Source organism: Ornithorhynchus anatinus, chromosome 1 (genome assembly GCF_004115215.2).
Source record: "Ornithorhynchus anatinus isolate Pmale09 chromosome 1, mOrnAna1.pri.v4, whole genome shotgun sequence".
Taxonomy (NCBI): domain Eukaryota; kingdom Metazoa; phylum Chordata; class Mammalia; order Monotremata; family Ornithorhynchidae; genus Ornithorhynchus; species Ornithorhynchus anatinus.
The window spans coordinates 86,720,561-86,739,627 of NC_041728.1; the positions used below are offsets into that span (position 1 = coordinate 86,720,561).

The 19,067-nt window shown below is 39.5% G+C and overlaps 1 protein-coding gene across 1 annotated transcript in view; it reads right to left on the reverse strand.

Annotated features, from left to right (window-relative positions):
* The window catches only part of ROCK2 (Rho associated coiled-coil containing protein kinase 2), a 139,600-nt gene that overhangs the window by 31,235 nt on the left and 89,298 nt on the right, over positions 1 to 19,067 (reverse strand). Inside the window, exons 6-18 of the mRNA XM_029081096.2 lie at positions 12,199 to 12,343; positions 10,083 to 10,221; positions 8,139 to 8,230; positions 6,740 to 6,899; positions 5,305 to 5,368; positions 4,763 to 4,774; positions 4,288 to 4,376; positions 4,088 to 4,136; positions 3,247 to 3,382; positions 3,066 to 3,157; positions 2,654 to 2,900; positions 2,027 to 2,133; positions 1,340 to 1,499 (exon numbers count right to left, since the gene is read on the reverse strand). Coding sequence (XP_028936929.1) covers positions 1,340 to 1,499; positions 2,027 to 2,133; positions 2,654 to 2,900; positions 3,066 to 3,157; positions 3,247 to 3,382; positions 4,088 to 4,136; positions 4,288 to 4,376; positions 4,763 to 4,774; positions 5,305 to 5,368; positions 6,740 to 6,899; positions 8,139 to 8,230; positions 10,083 to 10,221; positions 12,199 to 12,343 — 1,492 coding nt within the window. The remainder of the gene's footprint in view (positions 1 to 1,339; positions 1,500 to 2,026; positions 2,134 to 2,653; positions 2,901 to 3,065; positions 3,158 to 3,246; positions 3,383 to 4,087; positions 4,137 to 4,287; positions 4,377 to 4,762; positions 4,775 to 5,304; positions 5,369 to 6,739; positions 6,900 to 8,138; positions 8,231 to 10,082; positions 10,222 to 12,198; positions 12,344 to 19,067) is intronic.

Below are 19,067 nucleotides of genomic sequence, written 5' to 3' on the forward strand. Positions count from 1 at the left end.
GCTGCTTCCAAGTTCAGTGCCACCTGTCCCCTGCAGACCATTTCTACACTACACCAGACAAACTGAGTTGTTGGGGCATCTGAGGCAGCACAAAGCAAGGCAGTGGACAGTAAGTACCCTCTTCTGATTCGTTCTTTTCCCCCCTTTTTTCCCCACTCCCTCATTTCTTCCCCTCCCTTCTTTCACCTTCCGCTCTTCTTTTCATCTTGTCTTGTCTTATGCTGTTGAGTCTTTTCATCTACCTCCCTTATTTTTCTCCAATACAAGGTCACCTCTGCAAGCAAAAATTGCACCTCTGTTCCTGGTGACTAAAGGCATACCTTTAGGCAGTGGAAGAACTGGGCTCATGATAAAGGCATTAACAACCCATTAGAACTCAAGTGCTATCTCTTTCAAAGTTTTGCCCATCAGTAACAACCAAAGCCAATTTATTAATTGCCATTACCCTTTAACATATAAAAACTGGGCCAAATATTTTGCTGCTGAGAACTATATCCCAAAACTGAGAAACTCTAGGGTGCTTTTATAAATAAATCAATACTATTACTACTACTCCTGAGAGCCTACTGTGCACATAGCACTTTAGTATGTACTGGGGAGAGGTCAATAGAGAAAAAGACAATCCCTGTCCTCAAGGCATTTATACTATGAGCTGCACTGGAAAGTTAAGGAACATATTTTTTTCATTATTCAAACACTGTATTCACTTAGCCACAAGCAAGACACATGGTGAGACATTATGCCACATCCGGTCAAAATTTCATGTAATGATTGTCTTGTTTCCTTAGCAGCAGGATGATTATTCCAATTTAAGGGTTCTAAAAATAGAATTTTACATTTAGCATTAATAGAAAAAATTCCCAGCTTACTGTTTATTCAAATGAAAACAATCTCTCCTCTCCTGCTCCTAACTGCAGAGTGTCACAAAGCTGAATGCTCAACAATTTTTCACCCAAGGTACTCTTACCATTCTTTTACTACCCATCTCACTTTCAGATGCTCTCTGTCCACCAGAACCTGGAGATAAACTATACAGAGTACTCATATTTCAGAATCATGGCACAGGGACGGACCTTGGTGAAATATATGGTGCAACTCCACTAACCAGGCAGGCGAATGCCCAAACCATCCAAACAGATTTTTGTCTAGCTAAACTTTTCAAAAATCACTAGGGACAGATGTTTCAAGATCTCTCTTGGTCCAGGTGTCTTTTCAGTTCATTTTGGCAAGATTTTAACATATACTCTTTTTCATTTTAACTTTAGGTTTTGAGTGGTCCACAGCTCTTCAGACAGTTGAAAATCGACTCATTTATCATTACACACTATAAAATGTATACCTTTCATGGCTTCTGACTTGGCCTCCTCAATAGATTCATAGATCTTATTCTTATCTGCTAACCGGGCTTTTGTGGCTTTATGTTCAGCTTCTTCCTGTTCCAGGCTCTGCTGTATAACTTTCAATTTGTATGTCATGTCTATCTCCATATTGCTCTTTTCCTATTAAAAACATTTGAAAAATAAATGTCAAAAAACCCAACAAACCAAACAACCCCAAGGGGGCCTACATTTCACATATTTTAAAAAAATCAAAACTGTTCACTGCTTTATGATAATCATACTAATACAGACTTACAAATTTAAAGTCATGTTCTGTGTTGTACAAATAAAAGGTTTAATAATCTAACCCCCTACATCGTGTCAAAGATTTAATGTTCAATGCTCACAATACCAAATTTGTGTTATAACTTTTTATGGACAATTTTGGAAAGAAGGTAATACCTGAAACCACACAAAATTAGAATTCTACTGCAAGAGACAGTGATTATTAAAACCAAGACATAATACTTGTGACTGTCAGCTGTCTGGGCACATCACCAGTACAGTGTATCTGGTGATGTCACACACGTTTCCCACAAAATACTTTTCCAATAATTTATAAGCAATTGGACTATTGTTATCAGTAATTTTATAAGTATGTCCTGCCACATGAAAATAACAGAGAAAACTTCTTATTAAGCACTTACTTTTTCCAAATCTGTAAATCTCTCCTGTAGTTGCCTCTTCTCCATTTCCAATTTTGCTACAGAGCTTTTCCCAGTTTTTACTTCTTCCTCCAGACAAGATATTCTACCTATTCAAATACATTTTTAAAAAACCGTAAGCATACCAGAGGTTATTAGGTACACTATCAAATAGGACATTAAATTTGAAATACATTCAATTTTAGGCATCAACTCTCATACAATGCAAGGGGGACGTGGGTGACCTTGTAAAGCCCCACAGGAAGCAAACTCACATTATAATATTCACTCAAGGACATGCACTAGTATCCTAAGTCCCTAACACTGTTCTACACAAAACACAGTGAAAACACAGAATTGAGTGTATATTACCATATGAAAACTAAATTCTAATGAAATTTAAATGAAATTTAAATTTAAATTGAATTTTAATGAAATGTAATATATACAGCAATTTAAAATAATCAACGTTCAGTTACAAAAGGTAGAAAACAACCCAATAATTCCCTTTGATAAAATAGCCAATTTAGAGGCAAGGGTTCTACTGCTGTGGTAAGAAGCTATAATCTGTAATATTTCTGATTTGTGAAAATCCAGAATTTTTAAATTTTAAATTCCCTACTTTAATACCTTGTAAATCACTAATCATCTCCGACCCATGAGTACGGTCTCTCTTTTCCGATTCTAGAGCTGACTGAAGATTGATGAAGTCTTTTTCAAGCTTAAGTTTTGCATTCTCCAGCAAGCAGTTTTTGTCTTGTAGTTCCCTGTTGTTAACTTCCAGTTGCTGAATCTGCTTTGAACTTTCTGTTTGATTCTTCCTTAATCTGGCTGCAGTATCTGACTCTGTTCTCAGTAAAGCATTGGCTTCATCCAGCTGTTAGACCACGGAAGAAAAGCAAAAGTGCATGATTAAAAATTATTCCCATTTGTAAAAAAAAAAAAAAAAAGACATAAATCTCAATAAGATGGAATAAAAAAACAAGGGAAAACATGAAATTTCAACTAACTGGGGAATAATTAGTTCATATATACATCTTACTTGTCTCTGAAGCTGAATGACTTTCTCATTGGATATCTGAGAGCTTTGATTTCTTTTTTTCAAATCTTCAAGCTGATCTTTCAAGCTGTTAACTGTAAGAAAGTGTTTTAGTGTTAATAAATGAAAGCAATTCCATTTTGTTTTAGGGACAGGTCAACATTTAACATTCTTCCACACAAACCATCATTTTCCAGATTCCTTTTTTTATCTGCTTCATGTTCTGCTTTCCGCTGGTACTCCGCATTCTTATGCTGAAGAAGTGCCTTCTCTCTTTCCAACTGTCTCAAAGCAGATTCCACATTTTTCCTTGAAGTAACCTAAAACATTGGAAAAACATAATCATTCAAAATAAACATAATTTGCAGAGACTCAAAGAGATTTCTTAGATATACAGATGAGATTACAGAACCCAAAAGATATACAAAATAAATTGCTTTAATGCCTGCTGACAGTTTTTCAAACCCAAACCAAATAAAGACCACAAAAACATATCCCCACATATTGATAACCAAAGAAAGTCGCCTTCCTGCTATTAAACCCAAATCATTATGGGGAATTCAATCTATGCATATGGCAGCAATGTGGCCAAATATACAGAACAAGGTACTAGGGAGTCAGGAGTCCAGGGTTCTAGTCTCAGCTCTGACTCTTTCATCCTGTATGGATTTAAGCAAGTCACTTAACTTCTCTGTACCTCAATTTCCTCATCTGTAAAATGGGAATCAAACCCCTTTTCTCTCAACCACCGGGTCTTGTGGGAGACAGGGACTGTTTCTGATCTGATTATTTTGCATCTACCCCAGGAGTGCAGACAATGTTTGGCACAGAGTAAATGCAAAATATCATTACTATTATTATATACACATACACATAGTAAAAGGAAGCATTTTAAATGATATTATCAAGCACATGACACCTATTTTCCTAACACATCAATTTTGTTTAAGGGCAGGCAAAACTACAATACCTGAAAGCACATATGATATCAAGTTGTAACAAATAACAATATAGGATAGTTTTACCTCATCTTCCAGCTCCTTTGTCACCTTCTCCAGTCGAGTGGTAACAGATCTGAAAAAACAGAAGATACAATCCTCTTTGCCTTAATTTCAGTGAAACTAAATTGTTTCTGATTTTTCATTTTTCTCCTCCTGCTATAAAAATATTTGCTTTCTATATATACTAAATAAAAATGGAAAATGTAGTAATTCATAAAACATACTTGTACTTCTGTTCTACTTCATCTTTGGCTTGGATCTCACTGTTGAGGTGTTGTTCTAACATGAATATTTTTTTTTGAATCTGTACAGACTTTCAGGAAAGAAGAGAGTTATTTTCAAAGGTAAGTGTCATGTAGTCAAATAATCAAGATGAACTATAAAATTTTTCAGATTGAAGAAAATATTTCTTGAGTATTTCTCCAAATAAATCACTATCATTTAATCTATTAGAGAAACTACATTTACAAGAAAACACAGGTAATGAAAACAGGTTCTGATTCAAGACTTCTAGTCAAAATGCTGATTCAAAGCTTATTAAAAACCAATGTTTTCTCTTGAGCACATAATTTGTATGTACAGAGCACTGTACTAAGTGCTTTGGGGGAGTAAAGTGGGCAAAAGAGTAAATTTATCACATGACTGCGAGACAGCAATTATTACATTTTTTTCCCATTTCTCAAAATAAGGAGAACTTACCTCTTGAATATCCTACAACAAAGAAAAGAATAAACTTTTACTTATGAGCAGATTTTGAGCATATACCCAAAGAAGTTTATTAAAAATGTTCAGGAACTTTTTTCAATTTCAAACAACTGAAATTATTTCTCATTATCTGTAAACCAAGGTAGTTTTAAAATTTACAATGGTTAAGTTAGCAACAGTGATTGTTACATAATTTAACATCTGTTTACATATATAAAAAAATTATATTTTCTACAATACTACACAGATAACAAAAAAAGTTCCTGCTGCAAATTGGAAGGACAAATTCTTAGTAAATTTTTATAACTAAAATCAATTCTACATATTAATTTACTTTTAAATACTATGTATTCTTAGATGTTTGGCATTTGGTTCCACTCTGAAACTAATTTCAATGCCATTGCAAGATTATTTTGCCATTTAAACTCATTTGACTATTAAAAAGTATATATTTTAGACTTAAATGAAAAATCTGCCTGTAGGCACTCCTAAGACAATTTTCACATTATCAACATCTTAAAAACATATGTATTTACCTCTTTTTTCCTTGACTGTATTGAATCGTTTTCTCTACAGGATGGAGGAAAGTCACTGAGCAACCTGTGAGGGAAGAAATCCAAAATTTTTATTAAAGCTTTCAGCCACTTCCGGAGCCATACTAATCAACTAATCTTGCTTAGTTCTTTGATACATTTATCTGTGCTGTTCTCCAAACACATCCAATCTAATTCAGGATTATTTTATTCATTTGTTTAAATGCTTTTCTAAAGGAGTGATTAAACTTCTAATTCAAAATATGTTACTTGCATTTTAATAGTATTGTTTTATATGATATTTAATTATGAGAATTATTTTGATGCACTAAGTGCTGGGGGTAGATACAAGGTAATCAGATCCCACATGGGGCTCACAGTCTAAGTAGGAGGTAGAAGAGGCAATGAACCTCCATTCTGTTGATGAGGGAAGTGAGGTACAGAGAAGTGAAATGACTTGCCCAAGGTCATACAGCAGACAGGTGGTGGAATCAGGATTAGAACCAGGTTTCCCCTTCTGCATCATCTATGTATTTAGATCTGTAACCTCTGGGACCCCAAACCCACAGGATTTATGTACAAATATTTAAATTATATATTATACATTACTTATTTCTCAGTCAATAGTATTTACATTAATATCTGTCTATACCTCGAGACTGTAAGCTTTTTATGGGCAGGGAACATGTCCGCTAGTTTTGTTATAGTGTATTCCCCTAAGCGCTTAGTACAATGCTCTGCATATAGTAAGCACTCAATAAATCTAAGAGAAGCAGCGTGGCTCAGTGGAAAGAGCATGGGCTTTGGAGTCAGGGCTCATGAGTTCGAATCCCAGCTCTGCCACTTGTCGGCTGTGTGACTGTGGGCAAGTCACTTAACTTCCCTGTGCCTCAGTTCCCTCATCTGTAAAATGGGGATTAAGACTGTGAGCCCCACGTGGGACAACCTGATTCCCCTATGTCTACCCCAGCGCTTAGAACAGTGCTCGGCACATAGTAAGCGCTTAACAAATACCAACATTATTAAATACCATTGATTGAATGATTGATTAAGGTTTCCTGACTCCCAGGCTCAGACTCTTTCCACTAGGCCATGTTGCTTCTGAGAGTGCTTCTCTTCTTCTTATCTGTTCAACAGCCCAACACTAGCCCCTAGCCCTACCCAATTTTCATATACAGCAAAGCTAAAACTAGCTATCTTGTACAACTGCAGAGTTTAGAACATTTAAAACAGCAGCAGAGTTGCAACATATGTAGATATAAATTCATTTTAAATCTCTTTAAGGGGTCAAAAACAAAATCGGAATGGGTAAATTCCAACATCCTAAAATTAACTATTCGTTTCACACTCTTGAAGGCTAGACATAAAAAGCACACTCGATTCCTTGCATATTTTAAAGGGTAAAAAAAAAGATAAGCATCTTCAGTGTCTCACATACAGATTTTCTCTGTAGTACGTAAATCCTATAAAAGGCAGTTGATTTCCCACAAAGGCTTTGGGAATTGGAAAGGTTTCTACATCTCCTTTATCATCTTCAATGTCATCAAAATTGCTGCTGTCAATATCACTGCTGAGTTCAGGTACAACAGGAGCAGCAGCTTAAAAGAGAAAACAATCATTTCAAGAACACTGAAAAATAGATTTAAGTTATGGTTCCTGATGCATTCGTCCATTGGTCAATACAAACAAAATAAATAATAGCCCACTCTCAATTGCTTTCTTCCTTAATTTTACTTCAGCTGCATTTTTCATATCAGGATTTCAAAATATGAAACAAGCTAACAACTTTGTAAACCATTTTGATACCTACTAGATGGAGGTAAACCAAGTGAAACATGGTTTCTACAGTTACAGAAAAAATAACAAATGCCAAGATATGATTCAGTACACCTGACTCTCTCATTCTGCTCACTTCATTTTACACTGAACTACCTTACACACACTTACCTTCGGTATGTTTACCTTAACATTACATTAACAATGAAGACATTTACCTTTCTAACCTATATCTGACCAAAGTATTTATTTTTCTAAAATCATTTTTGGAAAGGTTAATGGTAGAAGAGAAATATTTTTGTGCTGAAGCAGAGAAATATAACCTTCAGATTTCTTCTGAATTTACACAAACATCTCATTTGACAAGCACATTCACAGCAAATGCCATAATGAATCCACTAGCAGATCAATATTTAAATTAAAATTTCAATGTATTTCATAAATGATCAAGATCAACAAATCGTTTACTACACAAGTCAGAAAATATAGATAGTCTGAACTAAAGACTTCCCTCATCTGCATGGCTCTGAAACATTTCTTAGAAACAGACTGTACTTATAGCATTTAGGTACACAACTATAATTGATTTATATATATATTAACAATAGTCTCCCCCTCTAAACTATAAACTCTTTGTGGGCAGGGAACATTCTACCAACTCTGTCGCACTGTACTCTACCAAGCGCTTAGTACAGTGCTCTGCACAGTAAACACTCAATAAGTACAACTGATTGATTGATTAAAATACTGCCCTAGTTATAATGAATATGTATTTGAATGCTGAAGTATCAAAAATAGATGCCTGCTTTCAACTAAATATGCAAAATATTAAATGTACACTACATAACATTAGCAGTGAAATGTAAGATCAAAAATTACATATTTTGACTTTGACCTTTTAAACCTAAAAATCAGAAATTACAAATTTCCAGTGGAATCTCTGAATGCACAGAATGAAAATGAATTAATTTCAACTAATTCCGTCAAGAAAGATTTAAATTTACTGATTTTCAAATTTCAAAACATGATAGGTGAAAAAAATTAAACAGAATGTTACTTACTTTCTCGTATGCTATCCCAATTCCATTGATCGCTCTTAAAGAAAGAATGCTGCTTGATTTCTTCTACCCCATTTCTCCCAAGTCGCACTTCTCTAAACATAGCAATTAAATCAAAGTTCTGTTAGAAGAAAATGATTTTGATTTTGCTCAAATAAATTTCAACTCATGCCTACTGTAATCCTGACTATCTTTAAATGTTAAATCCAAGACAGGGCTAGATAAGAGTCGAGAATAACATATAAAAATAAATGTATCTGAAATACGTAGGAAGTTTAGACACTGTATAATGTACCCAATTTCAAAACATACTTCTGCCTAGAAGAACTAAAATGTCTTGGATAGTGGCTATGCCAAGTGCAGAGTAAAACATTTTTCCACCTAGATTTTGTGTAGAAAGAGTGAATACAGGCACAAGGCTTTTAAATAATATAGATGTAGATATTAAAAAAAAATCAAACTGCAAACTTAGCAACTGCCAAACCACATGACAAACCTTAGTACATAAATGAAAGGAGGTCTGGCTTAGGACACAGAAGTTATTCATAATATCACTAATACAAATGTTACAAAATTTCTTTCCCTTTTCTTTAAACAGTAATCTTACTTTTCTCAAATATTTAATATTCACCAACTATTTATTAAATGGAAAGTACTCCATCTACATCTCTGACCAAAATAATTTTATATTGATGCTATCACTGAAAATAACCAAGTGAAAAGAAGATAAATCACATGACAGAAGTTCATTTCTTCTTGGTACTTTAAGGGCTTCTGTAGTGACCATGTATACATAAAGAGGGCATCTGTTTTAAATAAACCCCTTGAAACTGAGTTTAATATAAACAGGAAGACCTACACACATGGAGGAAGTGCTTCTGGCTACATTTACAGCATTAAAACCCTTCTCATATATCTGTTCTCCACCCTCCAGTCATTCCTTAGACTGAAGTAGGAAAAGCAGCTCTTTCATGAATGGTCCCCCTGTAGTTGACACCCTCCCTTACCCAACAGGCTATACAATCTCTCTTTTACAACATAAACCTAGTACATACATCAGACTTACAAAGAGCATAACAAAAAATCCACCGTTCTAAAGGAACGCTTTTATGTGTCAAAACGGTAGTTAAATGAAGACACTAGGTAACCTCCGGCCAGGCACAAATGCCAAATGAACTTACTCTTCCTACAATCAAATGAATTCTGGATTTCTTTTTTTCAGGTTATAAATCATCAACTGGGTGTGGTTGCAAGGATGGCCGCAAAGAAGCAACAGCCGAAATCACTTACCTGACGCCATTAGAGAGCTCAAGCACAGCAAGATGAAGGCGGGAGGTTATTTTAAGGTATTACATTCTTGATTATTCAAGGAACAATTATTCAGATTTTGGTTCTTCCATGAGCTTTCCTTTTCCCTCTTGCCTGGCTAGGGGCAGAACTAAGAGTCCCTGTGATACCCAATCACTTTTGGATCATCCCACCACCCTTTAACCCCTCCAAAGGTTCACAGGGCACTGGGGGGAGCTGGCTGACATTTTAGCACGTCTGCTTCCTAATTATTCCTCATCACAGGCCCCGCTTGCTACTGCTCAATAACTTTGTGCAGTGAAAGTTTATAGAATCAAAGCCCTTATTGTGTGCACATCTCCACTTTCATTTAGCACTCAGAAATGGAACTTTATGAAACTGCTTCAGCTGATCATAATGTGGTTCCACCCCATTTTTGAATAATGCTATATTGTGCATTATTAGGGCATTGGAAGGATGTCGAAGGAAGTTAACTCAAACCTGTAGCTTAGTACAAAATGCGGAGGGGGTGAGGTTCAAGCTACTGGCTACATGAAATTTGGAGATTAGTTATCCCTAACCATATAATCTAGATTTGATCCTAATTTCTAGGATTAGACATACAAAAATTGCCTATCTTTAGATTGCATTAATGCCTACCTGTCAGTTAAGAAAGCACAGATGAGGTTCTTTGCATGCTTGGAGATTTCTGCATCTTCAGGAAAGCTAAGTGAGTTTTTGTGATCCATGATTTTGCTGTATGTTCCTACTAGCGAGTCTGCATAAAATGGAGTATCCCCTAAATATCAAAGTGAGTAAACAAAGTATATATATTATAATTTAATTGAAAGTACATAAAAATACATTTCCCTTCTAGACTGTAAGCTCCTTGTGTCCATCAACCCTGTTACACTGTACTCTCCCAAATGCTTACTGCAGTGCTCTGTACACAGTAAGCATTTGATAAATACAACATTGATAAAAATGCATGCGTCAAATAAAGAAGCTGAAGTTCAGTAATTTAATGAGAACAACCACAGAGTCAGATAAAAACCTATTCCAATTCTAGTGTCCTAGGTTTCATCCACCGCAGCTATTCAATCAATCAATCAATCAATTGTATTTGAGTGCTTACAGCACGCAAAGCACTGTACTCAGCATTCGGGAGAAGACAACACAACAATATATCAGACACATTCCCTGCCCACAACGACCTTGCAATCTCTGGCCACTGCTTTGGAAATTAAAAGATCTGGGCTCTGGTGACAGTTACGGCTCTTAGAGAGATGCTATTTGTGGTGACGATTTCTAACCTCCTAACATGACATTAGTCAGTCAACCTCGAAATCACAAATAAAAGTTGAATTTTCCTTTGGAATGTTAAAGAGTTACTTTTGGGTAAAGACAGAGTGGAACACTTTATCACTTTCAGGACTTCCTAATGAGGCAGGGGATGACAAGTGTCCTCAAATGTCCAGCATCCAACTTTGCCCCGCAGTGACTTTGAGTACCTATTAAGAACCTGGGGGTAGTACAGTTGAGTTACTCGATGCAATTCCTGTGCTCAACAAGCTTACAATCTAGCCAAGGAAAGTGACAGAGGGGAGGAAATAGAGTGGAGAGGTGACATGTCGTGGGTTCTAATCCCAGCTCTGCCACTTGTCAGCTGTGTGACTTTGGGCAAGTCACTTAACTTCTCTGTGCCTCAACTCCTCATCTGTAAAATGGGGGTTAAGACTGTGAGCCCCACGTGGGACAACCTGATTACCTTGTATGTACTCCGGCGCTTAGAACAATGTTTGGCACATAGTAAGCGCTTAACAAATACCATCATCATCATCAGTCAGGGAAGACTACCTGGAGATATGATTTTTAAAGGGCTTTGATGACTGGGGGAAGAGTAGTGATCCTTGGGATATACAGAGGGAGGGAGTTTCAGGCAGGAGAGAGGGCAAGAACAAGAGGTTGGGAGCGAAGCACAGTTGGCATTCAAGGAACAAAGCATGGGAGGCGAGTTGTAATGGAAAAGGAGTGAGGGGGTGCATAAGGAAGACATGAAGAGCCTGTGCATCCCAATCACTTTTCCTCAGAAAGTGGGGGTGGGAGACTCAGGAAGGAGGCTAGAAATGATACCTGGGTACAGAAGAAGAGAAGGAATCAGGGAATGCAAATGCCCCACTGAAAATAGGCCCTAAATGAAAATAGATATTTTAATGAAAACGAATCATTCCCCTCTCAAGATCACACGTGGAGAGTTTCCAGTACTCTACCAGTCTTGGCTACGGGAGGAAGAGTCAAGCAGAGGCCTACCCATTCCGTTCCATTCCTAGCTTGAGCAGTGGAAGGCAATCTGCTACAAGTTGAAACTCACTTGTACTGTGCAGCAGAGGCATAGGAGAGAGTCAAGGGCAGAGACTCAAGTTTACTGAGTGGAAGAAGGCAATGACAAACCACTTCCGTATTTTTACCAAGAAAGCTCTATGGATACACTACAAGAATGACTGCAGAGGGAGAGTGGTGGATTTTAGGAGAGATGTGTCCGTGGAGTCACTATGGAGAAGAGACAACTCAACAGCATAAGACAATTAACCATTACTGTTTTTCTGGACAGGGACAAATTAGAGGTAAATGCATTTTCTCCTAAGGTTAAAGACTTCGTTCCTTAGCCAAAACTATTCTGGCAGATCTTACTACACCTTCCCTATCTGAACTTCTCATACATCTTAGCTGAAGAGGAAAAAAAAATAAGTGAATATATTTGAATATATTTACTTACCAACAAGCATCTCAAAAAGGAAAACTCCTACAGACCACCAGTCACACTCTCGCCCATAGTAGCCATCACCTCCTTGAGATTTCAGTACTTCAGGTGATATGTAATCAGGTGTCCCAACAGCCGTATCGCAGTGTACCATGCCTGTCTGTGTAAATAGCCCAAGTAAGTAATATGTTTCCCAAAAAAACCAAAACAAAACAAAAAACCAAACATTTCCATGTACTTAAAGGGCATATAATTGAATTAATATAATTAGCATTACTCCATGATACTATTCTGGAGGGCAGTATAAAATGTGGTAAATATGACTACAGACCCTGCTTAGAATATATAATCTTAACACAGGATCGAGCCCCACAAGATGGGTTAGAAGCACGAATAACATGATCAGCAAAGGTGGCACTGAACAATTTTATTTCAGAGAAGTAGAGAAGACTGGGGAACAGAGAGGAAATGTGTCAAGTGGCCCTGAATGGCAGTAAGATACACTTAATTCTGCCATAATGTGTTTTCCCTTCACATTTAGCAAGAATGCAACTGCTGAATCAGGGAAGATTCTTTCGACAATATGTGTCTAAATGGAGTGCTACGTGGTGTTGAAGGAAATGGTTGCATGTTGTACAGTGCTCCGCAAACAGTAAGCGCTCAATAAATACGACAATGAATGAATGTTGTGCCTGGCAGCAGACGTTGGGTGAAGATTACAGAGCAAGTTCTCAACATAGGATTCCTCACGAGTAAAACTAATCAATTTTACTGAGAGCTTGCTGTGTGCAGAGCACGGTACTACACGCTTGGGAGAGTACAAAATAAGAGACTTAGTAAACGCATCACCAACAAGCTCAGAGTCTAGAGGGCCAACCTCCATTTGACATGCGACCTGGGTGTATTTGGTCAAAAACTGTGCTGCTGTGGGTTTAGCCAGTAGACGAGAACATGAGTTTGAGACAGAAGATGAGGCTGGAAGAAACAAACAGATAAAACACCCAAAATAGCTACAGTGAAATGGGACATGGTAAAAGCTGTTCTTCATTTGCTAAAACCAAATGGGGAAGCAAACAGGTAGGGGGTTTTAATGGCTATTTGAAGGTCTTTTGGATATTTTGAAACCTGCACGGCCAGGGGAATAAATGTCCTTCTTTATCTTATCTGGTGGGACCAATGTGATTGCATTTTCATTCTCAGGAGAGATAGGCCTTCTACTCTATCCTTCCTGTGAAGACATTATCTCTACAGAGTTACATGAATAAAGATTTGGTGATAATCTCTGATAAATAATTACCTGGAGTTTGGTTGCTGACATTCTGTTACCTTTGGGGAGCAATGAACTTGGGAAAGGGAGAAGGAAGGATGGCAGTTGGAAGATTTGGGTTGGGGAAAGGGGCAAGAAAAAGGAGGGAGGGAGTGAAATGATAGCTTTCTGCATTTCTTTTTTTATAAATTCAAACTTAATTCTCAAGGACAAACCACACAACGGGGACAAGTGATCAACACTGTCAGTACCGGATCTGTTTTTTCAGCCACACTGGTGTCCAAAGGTAAAGAACCATTAGCGGTGTCACCTTCTAATATATACATTCTCCTAGATTCCCCCCCACATACCACCTCCTGGTGGAACATATCCCTTACAGAAATTGGTCCAGAGGGGAAAAGTTTGTAATAAAACAGCAAGGCCTGGTGGAAAGAGCATGGGACCGAGAGTCAAGAGGACCTGCATTCTGATTCTGGCTCTGTCATATGTCTACTGTGTGATCTTGGGCAAGCCGCTTAACTTCTCTGTGTCTCAATTACCCCATCTGTACAATGGGGATTAAATCCTCCTCCCTCCTACCTAAGACTGTGAACCCCATGTGGGACAGGGACTGTGTCCAATCTGATTAATTTGTATCTAGCGCAGCGCTTACAGCAGTGCTTGGCACCGAGTCAGCACTTAACAAGCACCAAAATTGCTATAAATCATAGCAAGTCAAAGCCATGGTTCCTCTGTCCTCCATTTTCTCCTCTCCCACAATGAGTTTACCATCGCTTCTACTCACAGTGCAATCATTTGGCTCTCGAAGTTCTGATATAGCTCCTTTGGGGACACATTAAAACGTGATTACAGCCATCCCTTAATCTTGTTTAACCTGTTTTCAATTATTTGAGGCTACATTAGACTTTTATACTATTTCTAACTGCAAAATCCCTAAATGATAGAGAAAATACCAATTTAACATCATCCTAAAATAGGCTGATTTCTATGTTTCTGGTGTTCTCATAAACATAGCTTCTCTTAACTATTCTTTGTTCTCCCAGGGAGTGATTTTATGAAATGTTTTCAAAAAAGCCTACTTTATAACCTTTTTTTTTTGAATCAGCAATAATGTATTATGCAGGACAAATGACACAACAAAAAAGAACACAATGTTTCAGAGACAACCAAGACAGGGGTGCTCTGACTTGAAGAACCCAGGATCCACTTTCTGTTCCACTTTCTGCTCACCTTACCAGAAAGTGACCTACTTAGAAAATGTCATCCAGGCCAAGAGGGATGGCCTAATAGTCTCCTACTTTCTCACTTCCCTTCCTACTTCTGATTTTCTCATAAATTCTCTGCAGTTGGGTCCAGGACTTTTTCTGCTGTCTTCTTGCAATTGTGTGTGTTTCTGTGAGGGACAGATTATAGTCCATCTGGCGAAGAAAAGTCATGTTGGGAGATGAGCAAAGAAAAAGTGCAAGGCATGCACAACAATGATGTCCTCACAAGTGGAAAGGAGAGAAATACATGTAGTGCACATTTATTTTGGGGCCATACATTCCTTGGTAGGATGTTCTTCATCCCAAAAGAAATGGCCAGGAGTGTTGAGGTCTCATCTCACAAACAATTTGAAAACGCCAGTCCAATGAACAAGCAAATCACAGAGTTGGGAAATACATTCAGGCTAAAGGTATGCACCAATGTGGCATAGGTCAGGAATGCATGATGAACGCACTCCTCAAACACACATCCTAATGAGGTAAGTCAGGTGGCAAGGACCACACTCAATTAACACACACAGATGAGAGATTAAAAGCCTTACCCAAAGTCACATAATGAGTCAATCTGGCCTCCCAGCCTACTTCTATATACACTTTCTTCTATTCTAATGAAATTAAGTGATCTCACCACAGTAACTGCAAATGGGCAGTTTCCAAATTTTGTCTTGTCAATGTCCACTTCCTCCTCTGTGGGGGTTTAACCAGGAAATCTAACATATGAGTTAGCTGATAACATTTCCCCACAGTCCAACCTTCTGTTTACTCATTTAAGACACATTAGAGAAGAGAGGTAAGTTTGTGTCTCTTTTCCTTTGGTTCAAGACGCGATCTTTTCTATAAAGGTTCTCTACTTCCCACCTCAGGCAATGATGTGTTTGTGCACAGGCTGACTAAGCCCAGGTCTAGACACCAACTGTGGGGCGTGGGAGTGACGGAGGCTATAACTCTCCTAGAATTTAGACTGCAGGGGACTGTTTGGGTAAGGCAGGTAACTGAGGCTAGCCAACCCCAGCTGCCACAAGCTGGCTGCTCCACTTTCCCTTAGGTACCTAGCTCGGATGTGGTGCTTAGCTTAACTTGCTTTTTCTGGGTGGACTCCAGGGTTGGGCCATCACTTCTCAAGTGCCCAAGGCCAGTCAGGGGCTAAATTCCCTAGGATCTGTGGCCAAGCCAAGCCCTGGACTAAAGCTCCTGCAGGACACTCCTCATCCTCCCTTTACCAAGAAAAACCCAATGGGAAGCATGTTATCCTCCAAAACTGTGCCACCCTGGAACACCTCTCCCAAGCTTCCCCAAGCCAGCAAGGTCTCTGAGGGATGCAAGCTGAGACAGGGAGACCCACACATATTTTCTTGTGTTGGGAGAGCTCCCATTTTGACAGAACTCTGGATGATCTGGGCAGCAGCACCACACGGTCCAAGTGTGGGACCTTACCCCTTACCCCAGGACCTGCTGGATTCTAAGCTCTGCCTTAAGATGCTATCTTTTTCTTTTCATTTTTCTGTAGGTGATGGGTGTTTATGACAGATCTATGAAAGAAGCACCAGTTCACCAACTTGAGCTGCTACAGTTTTCACCCCTGCCAAAAGTCACCCTCAAGTGCAGTCAGACAGAGCAAGGCTTCTCCCCTCATTTCCTCCCCATTGAATAGCAGAACTCCCTTCCCTCCCTACATTTCTGGCCTGTTGCCGGGGACTGCAGGCAGGAGCTGCACAGGAGCTACAGCCCTGATCAAGCGGCAAGAGGAAAGAACCCCAAACCTGCAGGGAAAGAATTGAGAGCAGAGGATCACTTCCTCACCTGTCCTATCCTCCCCTTCTGTTCCCCAAACCCTCTGAGAGGGAGCTAACCCAAGCAGCGTGGCTTAGTGGAAAGAGCCTGGGCTTTGGAGTCAGAGCTCATGAGTTCAAATCCCAGCTCTGCCACCTGTCAGCTGTATGACTGTAGGCAAGTAACTTAACTTCTCTGTGCCTCAGTTACCTCATCTGTAAAATGAGGATGAAGACTGTGAGCCCCACGTGGGACAACCTGATTCCCCTGTGTCTACCCCAGCGCTTAGAACAGTGCTCTGCACATAGTAAGCGCTTAACAAATACCAACATTATTATTATTATTATTGTTGCTCCAAGGAAGCTTTGGCTCCAGTAGCCAACGGGGGAAGTGATCCCATTAACGACTGTCCCTGGGAGGCGCCCTGGCCTATAAAGAGTTTTTGGAGCCAGCGTAGAGATGGGGAAGCTCCTTGACTGGCCTGAGTTAGTGTAGCTGGGGAGATGCCCCCAATGTCCTTAGATGCAGCGACATATAAGGGCAGCCCCCACCCCCAGATTCATCAGCTTCGGGCCCATGTTGGGCAAGGGCCCAATCTGCCACTGCCCAGGGAATCAGCCCCACTGCTGGCAGAAAAAGCCGAAGCTGGCCCTACTAGCTGATGGGACCTTTGGGACATTGGCAAGCTGAGGTGAGAACAGGGACAGAACTCCACAGGAGACCCACTCCATCAGCCCTTTCCCCACGTCGAGCCTTAATTTGCTTCTTAACCAGCTAAAAATAATAATAATAATAATAATAGTGATATTTGTTTAATGCTTACTATGTGCCAGGCTCAGAACTAACTGCTGGAGTAGGGACAAGATAATCAGGTCCTACATGGGGAATGCACCCTAAATAGCAGGGAGAACAAATACTGAGACCCCATTTTGCAGAGGAGGCAACCGATGCACAGGAATGTAAATTGACTTGCCCAGGGTCACCCAGCAGATAAGTGGTGGATCTGGGATTAGAACCCAGGTTTTCTGACTCCCAGGCCCAGGTTCTTAGGCCAGAATGCTTCCCGAAGCTTCCGGTGCTTATCTAAAATCTTTCTTTTTCCCAAGTGTTTGCCCTTCCCCACTTGTCTGTGAGCCCCTTGGGATCCCAGCACTGTGTCTAAACTGTTTATTTGTATTTTCCTCAGTGCTTAGCTTAGTGGTAAACATAAAGCCCCTTAATAAATGCTATGTAGAGGTCTTGACATTGTTCCTGACACTTGTCCTCTGGCAGCAGAGGTCATGTCCCTTAGGCCCAAATGGGAACTACACTGCAATTCGAGGTAAGTGTGATTAACAATAATCTCCAGTTCTGGTGGACTCGGGCTAGAATCTCACCAGCGTGGGGAACAATGAGATCCCATGAATGTTTCTTCAGGGTTGAAGATGGTATTCTTGGTAGTGTCAATGAAATCCTAAATAATAATTGTGGTATTGGTTAAACACTTACTATGTGCCAGACACTGTTCTAAGCGCCAGGATGGATAACAGCAAATCAGATTGGACAGTCCCAACCCCATATGGGGCTCACAATCTCAATCCCCATTTTATAGACGAGGTAACTGAAGCGTGGAGAAGTGAAGTGACTTGCCCAAGGTCACAGAGCAAAGTGGCAGAGCCAGGATTACAACCCATGTCCTTCTGAGTCTCAGTTCTGTGCTCTATCCGCTATACCCACCATTTCTTCAGTATTCCAGATGTTCAGGGACAGCCTGTGTAAGCACCTGAACAGACCTTCTACATGACTTGTAGTTCTCAGCAAATATACCATCATATCTATAGCATGGCTGGAGCAGCACTGGCGACATCATTAAGACTCCTTCCATGTTCACAGACTAGTTATTCTTCATAGAGTTGCATCCCCAAAAAACAGAGCCTGGGCCTAGAAGTCGGAAGGACTTGGGTTCTAATACCAGCTCCTTGTCACAGTGTGACCTTGGGCAAGCCGCTTCACTTTTTTGGGACTCAGTTACCTCATCTGCAAAATGGGGGCTATGAGCCCCATGTGGGACAGGGACTGTGTCCAACCCGATTAACCAGTATCTATTCCAGCTATTATTACAGTGCCTGGCAGATGGTAAACACTTAACAAATACCATAAAAAAACCCAAATGGTGCAAAATGTTGCTGCCACCTGCTACGATTCCCTCAAGGTCTGTGAGTCCATGAAACTAGCTGCACCATTCAGTGGTTCTGTAATGGGGGTGGGCAGTGCATCCATAAACCCTCTTCGGCCTTGGCATCCCATCACTTTCCAAACATGCTCTTCAGCTTCTTTCTGCACTCTTCTAGACAGAACGTTCATTGTAGACATGGAATGTGTTTGTTATATTGTTGCCCTATACTCTCCCAAGCGCTTAGTACAGTGACTGGCACCCAGTAACTGCTCAATAATCACGAATGACTGACTACTCCCCAAGGAAGGCTTCAATATCATTCTCCACAACAAGAGGCTTAAGGATTTCTAACCCAATTCCTAATGATGCCCAGAATTTTCTTGGGTTTTCTGAAAGCAATCTATCATATGGCAATGCTTTGATGATT